Source organism: Diabrotica undecimpunctata, chromosome 9 (assembly GCF_040954645.1).
Source record: "Diabrotica undecimpunctata isolate CICGRU chromosome 9, icDiaUnde3, whole genome shotgun sequence".
Taxonomy (NCBI): domain Eukaryota; kingdom Metazoa; phylum Arthropoda; class Insecta; order Coleoptera; family Chrysomelidae; genus Diabrotica; species Diabrotica undecimpunctata.
Window position 1 is genome coordinate 132645590 of NC_092811.1, and position 17265 is coordinate 132662854.

The following is a 17265-nucleotide window of genomic DNA, read 5'->3' on the forward strand; positions in this document are numbered from 1 at the left end:
GGGGAAATTTTGATTGTGAGAAGTTAGTCTAAATTATTAACTCCTAAAATGTATATTATAAATTAAGTAATTGTGTTTTAGTGTTAGTGTAAATGAACTAAATAGTGTTAAAAATAACTAAAATAAATACTTAATAAAATTAGTGTTAGAATATTGTACAATTAAAGACTGTAAATAACTTAAAGATAAAAACATTCCACTATATTTATTTGTGAGTTCTCAGTCGGTTTCCAATATCTTCTTTGTGCGTCATAATGACCATCAATCATTCCTACTAAACGGAGAATCCAAGTATAATAAATTCACAGAACATTAAAGAATAAGGAAAGGGCTGATATACTGATAAAACTTTGAGGCAATGTGCACACCTATTCTATTATATCAATACGACAGTTCGGTAAAGACATAAAGATCTATCTCTAAAAAATTTAGCGGAAGAACATGTAAACAGGGCTTAGTATAACTAACTCAATCTGTAGAGTCTACGGGAAGATAATTGAAAGCCGAACTGAAGATTGCTGGGAAGACGCTGAAGATCAGAGTGGCTTTCGTACTGGTCGTTCTTGTATAGACAATGTGTTCTGACTAAAACAAACAATAGAAAAGCGTTTGGAACATAATATGAAGACACACATGGTATTTATTGATCTTCAAAAAGCGTATGACAGTGTCCCATTAGCCAAGCTATGGCAGGTGCTAGAAGACAAGAATATTCCACCGATTTACATTAATGCTGTAATGGAGTTGTACGATGATATGACGAGTGTAATAAAGATTGGACAAAAAGTGACAAAAAAGATAAAAGTGGCCAAAGGACTTCGCCAAGGCTGCTGCATTGCACCTACACTCTTTAAGATTTATTTGGAAGGGGTTTTGGATATTTGGAAAAGAAAATGTGGACCTATGGGTGTTAAAATTGGAGACCATACACTGTACAGCTTGCATTTTGCTGATGACCAAGTAATACTTGCAGAAGATCAAGATGACATCCACTACATGTTACGAAAAATAGATGAAGAATATACTAAGTGGGGCTTATCAATTAATCCATCAAAAACAGAGTACGTAGTAGTGGGAGGTGAAGGAAAGCACTTAGAACTAGGAAACAAACAAATTCAAAATACTGATAGCTATAAATATCTCGGTGTAAACATTACAAACAATGGTCGGAATACAAAAGAAATAGCTACTAGAATTGGTCAAGGAAATTCAGCAATACGTCAACTGAATAGTATACTTTGGAATAACCACATCACCCGAAACACAAAAATTAGGATATACAAAAGTATCATAGAAAGCATTGCTACATATGGTTCAGAGCTTTGGGTAATAAATAAAAATGACGCATCCAAAATAAAAGCAATGGAAATGAATTATTGGAGAAGATGTTGCCAACTCACTAGAAGAGATAGAGTAAGGAATACTGAAATCAGTGAGCGTATGGGCATAGACATGACACGTCCTGGAAACTATAGAATGCAAAAGGCTGAAATGGTATGGCCATGTAGAAATGATGAATGATCAACGATGGCCAAAGAGAATGTTACAGTGGATCCTCACCAACCGCAGGAAAAAGGGAAGACCAAGAAGATCGTGGAGACAAGAAGTAAAAGATGCAATGGAAGATAGGGGTCTACAAGTAGATGACTGGAACGATCGCAACGATCGTTGGAAGCTAGGTTGCGAGAAACGGCGACAGCTGTAATAAACTCGTTATATATTATATATTATAGATATTTAGTTACTTTATTTATTATTGTGGTTCTATTTTTATAGCTATTGGAAATGACTTGGGGTTATTTGTGTTCGATTTTACAATCCTTAGTGCCTTCAGGATCAATATAAGTACCACAAACTCCAATGTTATTCAACGTCAAATTTAACATCGAAGAATTAAAGATACAAAAAGAAGGTAAAATATTGGTGACTATATAGTGACATGATCTTAATAAATAGCAAAATAAAAGGAATATCAAGGTGACTTCAAACAACTGCACAAAATACGTAATAAATCTCTGATTTTGATTGCGCAAAATTTTATAGCACAGTCAAATTGCGTTTTCACCGGTAACATATTTGATCACCTGCTTGACCCATCCTGTAAATATTTCCATTGCATTACCAAATCAGTGTAGTCCAGACACACGTTTAAGATACAAATTACTTATAAAATACGTAATCAGTTCCATGGAAACGTTTTGAAAAATAAAAAACAATTCGTACTTTCACTAGACACTGTAACTCACTATTATGCCCTAAAATTGATATAAACAAATGATTATTGATTGTGTTACTTAAGCGGGAATACGCTTTTTCGGGCAGTGTCTTACTAAAAAATATCCTTACAGTCTTTCAGAGGTTTCTTAATTGACCAGTTAGTTTTTTTTGTTGTAAGAATACATAAATCATTATAGTGCATCATTTTTGACTTTCATTTTTATATTTCGCAACAATATTGATTAAAAACGATACTAGTAGTACAAATCGTTTTATCATTGTCCAATTTGCCTTATGAAATATTAATTAAAATGAGGAACAAATATAGGAGTAGGTAAACTGAAGCAGAATTAACAATAATTTTTTAAGTAAACCAATTATTGTCATTGTTGTGGCAGAAACTTGTAGCATTTTTAAATTCTTTGGTATATATTGAAATCACCCCGTATATGTTAAAACACCGAAAAAGTATTTCAATCCCTTTTGCGTCGCCGAGTTGATAATAAACACATTAATTAATGGAATTAAGGTAATTCCTCGGCATTCTTTTAATCCAGAGCCGCTTTTAGCTCTAATAAATATTCCCGTTTATATGTTTTGTTTATACCAAGTTGGGCGAATGCATTTTAAAGATAATTACATCACTCTCGCTGAGGCCGCTGTCAGGCGTAGTTGGTTTCAGATAAGTCCAAATTATTCGTAAAATTTGTAATGTTTTGTGTTTTTTCGTCCGATGTTGTGGAAAATATGTAGTGAGCAGTTAATAGTTACAGTTTTAAGAGGTTTGGAAGAATCGTTGAACAGTCAAGACGCTGTGAGTGTCGGCGTCAAAAACCGGCAAGTTTGTTGGAAAAAGTGATTTATACTCAATGTAATGTGTTAATTTTTCATGAGTAATCACTGTGTTTTATTTTCCATGCCGTCTCTCATCTGAGATATTTGTAAAACGGCGTTTACAACAACTTTGAAGGATAACCACATGTTTCCATTTTGCTCAGCAGCTTCCATCCTCGTTTTGTTTGTCCCTGGTTGTCATCCCAGGATTTTTCGCAGTTTGGAGATGAATTTGTTCGTGTGGCAGTGGATCTAAGTCCAGTTTCCACCCCTAGAAATTTTAGTAAGTCCAGTTCCTTCTTTTTTTCTTTAGGTGCCGTCTTCTTAGCGAAGGTTGGCGATGACCTCTGCAAAGTCTTCCATATTTTGGGCTTTACTTATTAAACTTTGAAAGTCTAATCCTGTCCAATCTTTGATGTTGCGCAGCCAGGTCATTTGTCGTCTACCCGGGTCGCGTCTGCCTTCTATTTTTCCTTCTATAATAAGCTGAAGGAAGTTATACCTGTCGTGTCTAAATATGTTTCCAAGATAAGACGTTTTACGCTTCTTGACAGTTTCTGTGAGTTTACGTTCTCTATTCATACGCCATAAAACTTCTTCATTTCTAACGCGGTCGGTCCATGGAATTTTCATCATACGACGAAATACCCACATCTCAAAGCTCTCTAAACGTCGTAACGAGCTGACTGTTAACGTCCAAGCTTCCACGCCGTGTAATAGTACACTATATACATAATAGGTAGTAATAGTACACTATATACGGGTAGTTAGTACCTGTCGCATCTTTAAGAAGGTGTTTCTTGCCTGTTCTATTCTACATTTAACCTCTTGTTCTTGGTCTAAGGTTTCATGTATCCAACAGCCTAGATACTTAAACTTTTTCACTTGTTCAACTAGATTGTTGTTGACTAGTATGTTTATAACTGGTGTGTGTTTTTTTGAAATTACCATTGTTTTGGATTTTTTTAAATTCACCTTAACGCCGTCTAGTTCTCCTTCTCGCACTACTTTCGTTAACAGAATTTGTAGTTCTTCTTCACTGCCAGCAATCAGTACTGTATCATTGACATACCTGATATTGTTCATGATTTTTCCATTGACTTTCATTCCTTCTTCTGCTTCATCTAGAGCATGTGCAAAGATGTCCTCTGAGTACAAGTTAAATAATAATGGTGATAGTATACAACCTTGTCTAACTCCTCTTTGGATGTTTATAGTTTCAGTATCACCCATTTCAGTTTTGTCAGAGGCGTTTTGGTTCCAGTAGAGTCTCAAGTCCAGTTCCTAACCCCAGAAATTTTAGTAAAATCCAGATAACTTTTGTGTTTGAACTTTTAAAGTAAAAATAGACATTTTTTAATAATAATTTCTTTCATAACAATTTAAGAAATTGTAATAATTAAAATTGTAGATCTTAGGGTGTGGCCTAGGGCCTAGCTGTCATATTAATTGTTCTCGAGTTTAAAGATTTAGTATTGACGTATGACAGTTAGCACTATTTTTGACATTTGGTAAATACCTAATCATATTTGAGATTTTGTTTTTGTTTCTTTAAAAAAAAGGGTAAACTCTATGCGTAGTTTCACTTAAAAGGATATTTTTTTATTTGAATAATTTATTTCTACTACAAATTGTCGCCCATTACCAATTGTAAGTTTAGTAGTATCTTCAACTTTAAGAGTTTGTAAACTGATAAAACATAGTAAGTGTCTTTCTCTGTTATTTTGTATTTAATTTTTGTAACTATTAATATAGTATTTTTGTACTATTTACTTTTGTAAGTGTTTGTGGTGACACAGCAATAAATATTTAATTTTTTCCTAAAGCAATTTGTTTATTTCTTTTGTTAAATAAAGTTTCGAACCCTTTTTTGTAGTTTTAGGAAGAAAGAGCCTTTTCTTTCATACGACAGGAAGATTTCTCAAAGCGGCGTCCATTTTAAATAGCTTGATAACCTTCTTCTGTTCTGTTTGTCCAGGAGACTCATGTAAGTACCCCTTTTGTTTCATTTTTGTAGTTACCCCATTTCAGTCTCCTTGTCATTCACTTATCCACGACCCAGTTCTCCAAATAAATCCTGAGTGGCCTTTCGCAACGTTTCGGTTTGTTTTGCTTGCCCTATCTCCACCCAAATAATTTCGGTCCCCAACTTTCAACCCCCTATAGTAATACTCTATGTGGTAGGCAAAATAATCGTTACAAATTGGACCTGTTAAGAACTCTTTAATACACACGCCAGCTTATAACGATGGGCAACGATAGCTTATATGTAATAAAGTTATGTGTTACAGCCTTTTTAACAAATCCACAAAACATATTTCTTTCTTAATAAAGCTCTGTATTATATTTTTTTCTCGACAAACATAATCCAGCTCTCTACTATATTTCTTTGCAATGTTTACTCACCGCAAAAATTTTAGTTTTTGTTAAATGTCTAAATGAAAAATTTTATTACCTCATAAATCTCTCAAATGTTTTTGAAACAACACACCCACACACTATTTTTTTAATTACTCAATACTCGAAGTGGTAATCTTATCCGTCGATAGTTTAGTTCAAGTTTGTAAAAAATAATATAAGTAGTCCGTTTATTACCTTTGGCACATATCCGTCGGTCCAAAACAAACAATTTGAATCGATACCTGCATAAATTAGCACCTTCTTATCTATATAATATCCAAAATGCTAATTTATGTAACAGTAATTTGGGTCAAGTTTTATTTCGTCGTTATAAGAAATTATTTAAACCAAACACCTGCATTTTTTGTCGCTCTATTGGTACTAAATAGTTTTTTAATAGTGGATCATAAAAATATTTTACTGCTGTGATTTACAAACTAGAAAGCCATAGACAATAATCGGTAATTCTGCCCTTTCCTTAAAATTCCTATAAACGCTGATTGTTTGCCGGAAAAAGACACCCTCTGGTCAGCAATCTGACAATATACGTACAATTATTCTCAAGTCTGCAGTTGGACGATGATCTCGACGCTCTATATTCATTCTCAAGTCCGCAGTCGGACAACACATCACGCCTTGGTGTACATTTCGCTTTCAGTAACTTCGTCTGGGTCTCCCGTATTTTGTTCCACCTGTTTGCACTCTATAATTTATTAGTCTCTGGTTTTATCGACCAGTCTTTGTACATGGTCAAACCAGTTTATCTGTTTTTATTTCATATCAACGGTTTTACGTGCCTTACTTTCACGATTTCTTTGATTCTTGTAATTACCACTCTTTACATCTTTGACATGTCTGCTGCTCTTCTCCAGAAGCAAACTTCTGAGCTGTGCGTGATTATGTTTTTTACAATGGTGACATATATACTGGTTTTGTTTTTTTGCTTATATAGTTTTCTCTCAGCTTTCTCAGAAGTTTTATTCTCAGGTGTTAATATCCTTAAAAAATATTTTGTATTTGCATTTAATTATCTAGTCTAAGGTTTCTTTGTTATCCTGCTATACACAGAGCCTCTGTGTTTTTAAACGACTTTTGTTACATGTTACAATACATTTCATTATGATAAAAAATCTAAATTCGTTAAATGTCTTTTAAACATTTTATTACCTCATAAATCTGATCTTTTTTTATATATGTTCTAAGAAATATTAGTTGTATAATACCTTAGGCGGCAATAATATTAGGTCAGAGTTTCTTTTATGGTTATAAAAACAACAAAAACACAATTTAAACCACAAATTTGTACACAACTGTCTTATTTGTGGTTTAATTTTACGACTCCTCGTTAAAAGGGGTTTTTAATAGTCGACATTTTATTGGTTTTCGAATATACAAAACTAGAAAATCATAAAAAAGTTGGAAAATATCCCTTCACCCAAAATAATAAATAATATAACTAATTGTTTTCTTCAAGCTGCTTTAAATGAGGAATCATTTTAATAAAGTTGTAACAGGACAAAAATACTAATAATATCATTTTAAAGTCCTCTGCTTTGAAATCTATATTATAAATTGTAAGAGAGGTAAGTTATCCCAATGAGAATTACGAGAACATCCGAAACTTCCCCCATAAATTTATAAGAGCTTGGGTCTCTAAATAAGCTTTCAGTCGTTAAAACACTTTTCAGATTGTTTGAAAGTAAATTTTTATATGTCGAAAAATTGTTTTGTAAGGATTTTACGAATTTCTGTTATAGTAAAATGAACAACAGTCAGTTTAGTGAGTAGATAGTAAGCCACTTCAGCGCACTTTGAATTTTGACTCCGCATAATTTAATTTTTGGTACACGTTTTTGGAAGTCACGTTTTATGTCAAATATAACGTTTTATATCAAATGTCGCGTATTATGTCACGATTTATATCAAATGCCACGTTTTATATCAAATGTCACGTATAATGTCGCGGCGCCTTCACCAAAAATTAGTGGATGCAGGGTCATAGGTCAAACTGGCTTACTATCCACTGTAGTATACAATGTAGTTAGGAGCAGAAATAACACAAAAACTGACAAATACAAGCAGACTAGGCATTGAAGAACATTGGAAAGAAACCAAAATAAAAGTAATTAACGAAGCAAGACAAATTGTAGGTACGAAAAACAATGGTTGAATGACGAGTGTAAAAAGGCCATTGAAGTATACTGTATAGACAGCTTATGGCGTACAAAGTGTCACAAACATGATTCCCTTTGTTATTGTTTACTGTTTTGAAATATACGAAACATACGAAGCATACGAAGTTGTACGAAACTGAATACTTTTTCAAGTTCAATTAAATTTTTTGTTTTTCTTTTCTTAAAATCGTTTAAATATAATTTTTCTAATTAGTTTTTTTCATAGACTTCCTTTTGACCAAGAAAAATTAACTCTTTATAAAATAAGTCACTTAGATACACATACAATTAGAGTTTTGTGTCAATATTGAGAGTAAACTTAATGTAATACCAAGTATTTACCATGTTAAGATGAAATCATTGAGGTTTTTTCCTCATGATTTATTATGGGATTACTACCAAGAGAATTTTACTGTCATAATTAAATATGGTTGTCTTTTTAAAGACAAATCTCCTACTATTATTTTTTTTATGGGTATTCTACAGTTAAAGTTAATTTCGTGTTATCAAATGAACTATCCTCTAATAAAGTCGTCCCAGGAACGAAATTTGTTTGAGAAATTTACAAATAATTTGTAAAAATGTATTTACGTGTATAAATCTATAAAAAACGTAAAAGAAAGAAAAAGAATATCTGAAAACAATAGCAAAACTAGTAGTAAGTGATAAATGGACATATATGTTAATAATTATTTAATGAAATACGTTTAAAAGAAGTCTTTTATTAATTATTGTGATTGTTGTTAAGTAAATTTTATGCAAAATGTCTTATTTGACAAAAAATGATAAAAAAATGTATTTTTTAGTTGGTTTTAAAGAACAATTACTTATTTTGTAATAAGCAATAAATACAAAGAGTGATTTTACACTTTTCAAAACCAGTAAACATTGTCTGCCAATTTCTTATTTTAATTCAAATTTTAAATAAGAAATTAAGCAAATCCAAAACTTGTAAGAAACTTTAGTAAGACCTGCCCGAGGAGTAGAGAATACTATCAATCCTACTACGTCTTACGTAACGAACGACCGCCTCTCTGACCACTCCTGAACCCATCGGACTAATTCACTAAGCCAGAGGCGATCTCAGTCTGCAGTCTTCAATAGTGATATCGGCATCGCCCTCTTTGTTAACTTGTCCGTTCGTGCTTACTAATCTTCCTCCTTTTCTTTCTTCTCCTCTCGCTCTTTGGCTTTTTCGTCGGTGTCGAGGTTAAGGCACTCTTCAAAAAAATTCTGCATAGAATTGTAGACGTGTTCTATCACGCCCTCTAATAGATGCCCTTCGTCGGCATAACTCTGGAAAAATATGTTACAATTAAAATATACACACGAATCAGGTATTATGGGTGGTACTGCAAACTGTGCAAAACATACTTTGTGAAATGTAATAAACCTTGATAATATCAATACAATATGTATTGATAAGGATTTTAAAATAAGTGGCATTTTAGTTAAAGAATATTTAAGTAAAAAGTCAATGTATTGCGATAGACCTCCTCGTAATTTTAATTCTTCTTCTTTTGGTGCCTATTCGTTTCGAATATTGGCGATCATTTTGTCTATAATTATAGACAAAATGTCTATAATTATCTGTAGTCTGGGCGTCCGCAATCTACAGTCTGGAGAAGTTAAGATGTATGTATGGAATGAATCCGTTGCGTCTGGAGGAGCTCAGGAAGTCGGCTCCTGTCTTATCCATGATATTAAAAATTATGTTAGAAGCAAGAAAGTAATCATGTATTCCGATAGCTGCGGTAGTCAAAATAGAAATATTAAAATGGCTTTACTGTGTACTCATATGGTGCAATCGGATGACTTTCTAGTTGAAGAAATAAAGCATAACTTTTTAGTTAGTGGACATTCCTTTATGTCATGTGACCGTGACTTCGGTCTAATCGAGAAAAATATAAAATATCACCCCTAACATTTTTCATTCTAAAGATTGGATCAATGTAATTTCCACGGCGACAAGAAGAAATCATTTTCATGTAAGAGAAATGGAGTCCGAAAATTTCTTTTCAACAGTTAATTTGCAAAAAAATACTACACCTAGGAAAGTCTCGGCGGATGTAACGAAAGTCGAGTGGTTAAAAATTCACAGCATTAGTTAAAAAAAAGATGATCCTTGTATTATTTATTTTAAATATGGTGTAAGTAATCTTCATCAACTTCAAAAATTTAATATTGAAAAAATCAATATACCAAAGGATCGTTTAAATGATAAATCACCAATTTTATATCCTGATGAAAATGTTATAACTCCAGCCAAAAAAAGACCTGTTGAAATTGACCGAGTTTATTTCACCGATCTGTCATGACTTTTATAAAGATCTCAAATGCTCCGATACTGTTCAGGACGAAATTTCACTGCTAGGAGATGATTTGGACTAAATTTATATACTTTTGTATTTTTACGTAACTAACAATAAAGCTATTCCATAGTTATGTCTATTTTTAATAGGACTATTCTTCATGCATGGAAGATTTTCTAAATAGCATAGCGGATCAATCCATATTATTTTTGTAAATTAAAAAAAAAACACATTTTCTTGGACAATCCGTTATAAAATACCCACTACTATTGCCAGTGCTTCATACTAAAAAAATTAACACTTTTATGTAAGCCACAAAAAACTCTTTAAAATACCAGTGTTTGTTATTCTCAGTTTTCTCCATTTAATGTTTCAACAGGATGGTCCGCTCTAGTTCTCAACGCCTCAGTTGTTGTTGTGGAGAACCATTTTCTCAGGTTTTTTAACCATGATAATCTTCTTCTCCCAATTCCTCGCTTTCCGAATACTTTGCCTCGAAAGATTATTTTCAGTAATCTGTATTTAGTGACGTTTCTCATTATGTGTCCGAGATATTCTAACTTTCTCCTTTTAATCGTATACATCACTTCTTTTTCTTTCTCCATTCTTCGTAGTATAGTCTCGTTGGTTATCTTGCCGTTCATGATATCTTTAGGATTCTTCTGTATAGCCACATCGCGAAGGCTTCAAGTTTTTTCTCCATGTCCATCTTTCTCCCACACTGAGTGTCCAGGATTCAACTCCGTAGTATAATATCGAGAAGATATAACATGGTAGGAACCTTACTTTTATCTCCAGATTAAGGTTGTGGCTTTTAAAGAGTTTGGCCATGTTGTTGAATGCACTCCTAGCCTTCTCTATTTTATATTTTACTTCTTGTGAGTGATCCCATAAAGATCCCATAAAGAAAACAAATATACCAACAAACATACATTTGGGAAATGTACAGATAGAAAGGGTTGATAAATATAAATACCTAGGAACCTGAGTTTCAGACAATAATGATCAGACAACCGAAGTAAGAGCCAGGATAGAAATAGAAAGAAATGCGTTTGTAGAAATGAAAACAATTCTCTGCAACAAAGACCTTAGATTAGAACTGAGAGTAAGAGCACTGAGATGCTACGTGTTTTCGATACTGCAATATGGACTTAAAAGCTAGACATTAAAGCAAGAAAACATAAATAAGTTACAGTTCTTTGAAATGTGGTGTTACAGGAGGATGCTTAGAATAACATGGACACAGAAGAAAACTAACACGGAGGTATTGCGAGAAATGGGCAAAGAATGCGAAATAATAAACACAATAAAAATATGAAAGTTACAATATCTGGGGCGCGTAATGAGGGAACAGCGATATGAACTGCTAAGGCTGATAATACAGAGAAAGATAAGAAGAGAAAGGAGTATAGGAAGAAGGAGAGTGTCATGGTTGAAGAATTTAAGGGACTGGTTTAAATGCAGTTCTATAGAACTCTTCAGAGCAGCAGTAGATAGAGTAAAGATAGTGATGATGATATCCAACCTCTGATCGGGGGACGGCATTTAAAGAAGAAGGGTGATCTCATTGTTCGTTTACTATTGTTCCAAGATCTGTCCACTGGTGTATTTTTGATAAGTAGTTGGACGTCTAATTTTACTCTTGCTGATGACCATAAATTTAATTTTTGCTATGTTTAATTGTAGTCCAAATCTTTCACTTACTTCATTTACTTTGTTTAACAGTTGCTGTAAACTGTTTAAACTATCTGCACAAATAACTGTGTCATCTGCATAGCGAATTTTGTTTAGGCTTTCTCCATTTAAAAGGATTCCATGTTCGCAATTTTCCAAGGCTTCACTAAATATTTCCTCTGAATATAGGTTGAATTTTATAGGTAAAATTATACATCCTTGTCTAACGCCTCGCAGAATCTGGATCGCTTCCGTCGATTCGTCCTTAAGATTTGTTATTATTGTGGTTGATTGGTTCCAGTATAAATTTTGTATTATACACCAGTTTTTTTCATCTATTTGGGCTTTTGTTAGAATATTCATAATTTTTCGGCCTTGAACTGGGTCAAATGCTCTTTGGTAGTCCACAAAGCAAGTGTAGATATCGCAAGACATATCTCTGCATCTTTAAAATAATACCTGTAGAGTAAACAGTGCATCTCTCGTCCCTAAGCCTTTCATGAATCCAAACTGTGTGTGTTGTATTCTCTCTTCGCATAGCTTGTATATTCTGCGATGTATAATTTAAAAATAAAATTTTACTGTATGGCTAATTATCCTATATTCTAAGCACTTTTTCTCTCCCTGTTTTTTTGGTAAGGTAATAAATTCTGAAACTAGCCAATCTTTTGGAATATTGCCTGTGTCATAGATATTATTAAAGATTTGACATAGTATTCTTAAAGATTCATCAAGAAGTTTAAGAAATTCGGACTGTACTCCACCTGGTCCTGGAGCTCTCCCTTCTTTTATTGATATTATGGCTGCTCTTATTTCTGCCACTAGTATAGGTTAGGTATTGGGGACTGGTTCTCCCTCTCATCAAAAAATAAATTTCGTATGTAATTTTTCTAGGTATTATCAATACTCTTTGTTTCCACGATTATCTCCGTTGTCATTAACAAGTTTACTTACTCTTCTGTTTTTATATTTGCCTGTAATTTCTCGTACCTTTTTATGCACGTTGAAGTCTTCGTATTTACTTAATAGAATTTCGATTTCTTGCCATTTTTTCTCCAGTTTTTTCTGTTTGGCTTCCCTGATCTTTCTCTGTATATCTCGTTGTAATGTTTTATATACATGGAATTATTCTTCTTGCTTTTTCTTCTTTCTTACATCAGCTGCAGAATCTCTGTCGTGATCCATGTCTTATTCTTACTTTATTCGTTCTTCAAAAAATTGTCTTTAATGTCGTCTATCGTTTGTTATATAATATGTCGCCTATTAGAGTCCTTCGAGTCCTTGGAATAAACTTAAAAAGTTTTTAAGTAGTGTTGCAAATCCTTTGATGCAACCAATCATAGAAGATGCTTCCAACTATTTCACTTTGCTACATTTAATAGCATTTTTCACTTGTTTTAAGATATCATGTCCTGTTGGCTCAAATCTAATAGCTTCTCCACAACATCGAAACTATCTCTCATGGTGCGTGCAAATATGCTCAACTGTACAATATCTGCGAATTTTCGTAACTCTACAATTTCGTGTTTCTGGTGTAGCATGTGGAGTTTCTTGAATTTAAAACTCTTGACGAGACTGTATTTTTAGCCTTATGGCTAGAGATTATTAATTTTTATCATTTCGAATACGTATTAGTGTTTGTACTTAAGTCTCCCTTCTCGTAATAAATTATGCGTATGGGGTTAGAACATACGTTTTGTTTTAAACCACTTCATTTAAGTATTAATCTCACATAATCCTTCTTAAATGGTCTGATTAATCCGAAAACGTTTTGAACTTGATCCTTTTCGATTTTTAAATTTAATTTTTTAACTATATGGTACACAACCAATTCCTGGGAATTATTTTTTTTTAAATTATCCTGGGACCATATCGCATGAAACATTCATCGTAATTAGCCACAAAATTACAACTAATATATCTGGTGACTAATGTGGATGCCCAAAATTGTAGCTGCTGCTTTACAGTGCGAGCCAGTGGGGAAGTATAAAAATTGAATTTTAACTGACTTGCTTGCCATTTCTACGATTCTTCTTTGTTTGTTGTATAAATGTTTATAACTATTCCCATAAATTTTAAAATGTCAACAAGAAAATAAAACAAACGAAGAACAATAAAAATAAAAGTTGGAAAAAACCACTATAATAATGCCACGTTGATAATAATGTAACAAAAGTCTTAAAATTTACACTATCTTATTCAAATCATTGTTAATTTCTGTTACACATCGAATTAAGGATAAAAATTATTTACTTACTTGATATCTATAGAGGACCCTCGCCTCGGTGAGGGCACTGGCAAGCATCACCCCATGCTGATAAGGTGCTGTGAGATCGGCCATGCCGTGAATTAGGAAGAAGGATCGTTTGGGAATGTTTCGAGCTCTCTGGGTAGCGTCAGCTTCGACATACCCCTTGTAATTTTCGTTGGGTAGGCCCATTATTTTTTCCGTAAAGGCGGCATCTAAAAAACATTAAAAGTAACGGTCTTTCCTTTCAATTTTTTTATTTATTCGTTGCAATTAAGAGCCTACTCAATAATTAAAGAGAAGGATTAGTAAATATGATGTAAGAACAAGGGCTTGTCTAAACCGCTTGTCAAAGGTTTATTGTAAATTTCTCAAGTCTTCTACAGTTGATTTGGATATCGAGAAAACATTCCATAATTTAGTAGTATGGCAGAATTGTCAATAAAATTAAAGAAAACTGACAGGGAACTTTTAGAATATTTTGGATATATATAGTACAAAACAAGAGTATAAAGAAGGAGAAGAATATATTAAGAGGGTTATGGAATGTTCAGCAAATATTTGCACACTTTTTAATAATAAATTAATCAATTTTTACTTACTGTAGAACAGCCAGTCAGAAATGGGACTCACTGAAATACCACATTTGTACACTTTTTGTTGATTGCCCAAGCCAAGAACCATTGCTGTAACGTAGCCACCATAACCCCATCCCCAAATGCCTATTCGAGTTTTGTCCAGGTATTTATGCTTTTCCAGCAGATGTTCTAACACCGTTACCTAAAAAGGTAGACATATATATTAAAAATATTGTTATGAGTTACGGCGCTCTAATTGCAGCCCTGGCGTAAAAGTAATTTGAGAAGCCTAATTCACCTCTTTATCAGCAACATTCGAGAATATCGGATTTTTCGCGTATGAATCTACCATCACCCGCTAGTTATTTCTAGAACAGATGGTTTGATGTATAACCCACTAAGGCGGCCTTTGATTACCATAAGTTTTTATGAGATTAGCAAAGTTTTTATTTTTAAAGCGATATACGTGAGAATTAGAATCGCGAATTGTTAATGTAATTGGAATTTATATTTATTTAGTTTTTGCTGTTGAGTAAATTCAAATAAAAGGTAGTTAAACTGAGTTTACTCAATCCATCAATCTACAGAAAACTTAATAAGAATAATTTTTTGTTCACAATATAGGTCTATTTCTATAAGACATTACTGTACTAATATTTTATGAGAAATGTCAATATTTTACCTGTATACGGGGTGTAAAACTAAAGTTGTGTTTTTCATCTTATTTTGCAACACCCTATATATATATATATATATATATATATATATATATATATATATATGTATATATAAATATATATAACGAGTTTATTACAGCTGCCGCCGTTTCTCGCAACCTTTGCACCTTTTACTTCTTGTCTCCACGATCTTCTTGGTCTTCCCTTTTTCCTGCGGTTGGTGGGGATCCACTGTAACATTCTCTTTGACCATAGTTGATCATTCATCCTTTTTACATGGCCATACCATTTTAGCCTTTTGCATTCTATAGTTTCTAGGACGTCAATGTCTATGCCCATACGCTCTCTGATTTCAGTATTCCTTACTCTATCTCTTCTAGTGAGTTGGCAACATCTTCTCCAATAATTCATTTCCATTGCTTTTATTTTGGATGCGTCATTTTTATTTATTACCCAAAGCTCTGAACCATATGTAGCAATGCTTTCTATGATACTTTTGTATATCCTAATTTTTGTGTTTTGGGAGATGTGGTTATTCCAAAGTATACTATTCAGTTGACGTATTGCTGAATTTCCTTGACCAATTCTAGTAGCTATTTCTTTTGTATTCCGACCATTGTTGGTAATGTTTACACCGAGATATTTATAGCTATCAGTATTTTGAATTTGTTTGCTTCCTAGTTCTAAGTGCTTTCCTTCACCTCCCACTACTACGTACTCTGTTTTTGATGGATTAATTGATAAGCCCCACTAAGTATATTCTTCATCTATTTTTCGTAACATGTAGTAGAGATCATCTTGATCTTCTGCAAGTATTACTTGGTCATCAGCAAAATGCAAGCTGTACAGTGTATGGTCTCCAATTTTAACACCCATAGGTTCACATTTTCTTTTCCAAATATCCAAAACCCCCTCCAAATAAATCTTAAAGAGTATAGGTGCAATGCAGCAGCCTTGGCGAAGTCCTTTGGTCACTTTTATCTTTTTTGTCACTTTTTGTCCAATCTTTATTACACTCGTCATATCATCGTACAACTCCCGTACAGCATTAATGTAAATCGGTGGAATATTCTTGTCTTCAAGCACCTGCCACAGCTTGGCTAATGGGACACTGTCATACGCTTTTTGAAGATCAATAAATACCATGTGTGTCTCCATATTGTAACACCCTTTGGAATTTATTAGAAATAGCTAATACATTGCGAAATAGCTTCATCTTTTTTTAATATTTTCGTAAAAAAATAATCTCGATATCTCTATTATCAAAAATTATAAAAAAAATTTTAATGCGACAAATTTTTCATGCTATTGGTAGTGTTAATCGACCTTGGAGACGTACATTTAAGAGCATTCTATTTTCAATCAACAAATAATTCAAAACAAATTGCTGACCGACGATATGGGAGCCCACAAGCCGCGACCTATCTTAATTGTAAACACGTTAGAAGTTTGTATTAAAAATGAAATAAAATATCTGTCTTTGTTGAGTCAAAGCGGTGGAAGCCCAACACCTCATGGTGTTACTTCTCTTGTCCTGTTTCTGTAGCTAATTAGATAATTATATAAGCCCCTTCTCATATTAGTTGGCCCACCTATGGAATTTGCAGTTTAAGTCGATTACCATAAACAAATTATACTGTGCATGTTTTTATAGTCATAGTCATAGTCATAGTCATCTTTATTGATCCTTTAAGACATTCAAAATAAATGTATAGGATACGTCACTACAGAATTTGGTATAAAAAACATTAATGTGTATAATACAATATTCACAGTGTAAAAAAAATTGACAAAACATAAAAATATATAAAATAACATTTTTACAAGTAAATATGAAGTTATTGCAGTTTGTCCTCAAGATATTCATTTATAGAATAATATGCTTTTCTTAAGAGTAAATCTTTAACATTTTTTTTAAATTTAGAGATAAGTGGTATTTCTTTCACAGTTTTTGGCAAATGATTGTATAAGGTCAGTCCTATATATCTGAAGCAATTTTGAAATTTGGATGTTCTGTGTTTAGGAACTCGTAAAGATTCAGCACTTCTTGTATTGTAGTAGTGATTGTCTGAATTTACTGGAAATGTATTGATTTCCTCTTTGACATAAAGTAAACATTTATAGATATATAGGCAGTAGAAAGTTAAAATT

The 17265-nt window shown here is 33.0% G+C and overlaps 1 protein-coding gene across 2 annotated transcripts in view; it reads right to left on the reverse strand.

The window, feature by feature from the left end:
* Nucleotides 1–955: 955 nt before the first annotated feature.
* LOC140451495 (inactive dipeptidyl peptidase 10) overlaps nt 956–17265 on the reverse strand; it is a 348523-nt gene continuing 332213 nt past the window's right edge. For both annotated transcript variants that reach the window (XM_072545332.1, XM_072545331.1), the window contains 3 exons: nt 14462–14639; nt 13869–14074; nt 956–8921 (listed from right to left, as the gene is read on the reverse strand). In XM_072545332.1, the coding sequence (XP_072401433.1) occupies nt 8775–8921; nt 13869–14074; nt 14462–14639 (531 nt within the window). In that variant the 3' untranslated portion in view covers nt 956–8774. The remainder of the gene's footprint in view (nt 8922–13868; nt 14075–14461; nt 14640–17265) is intronic.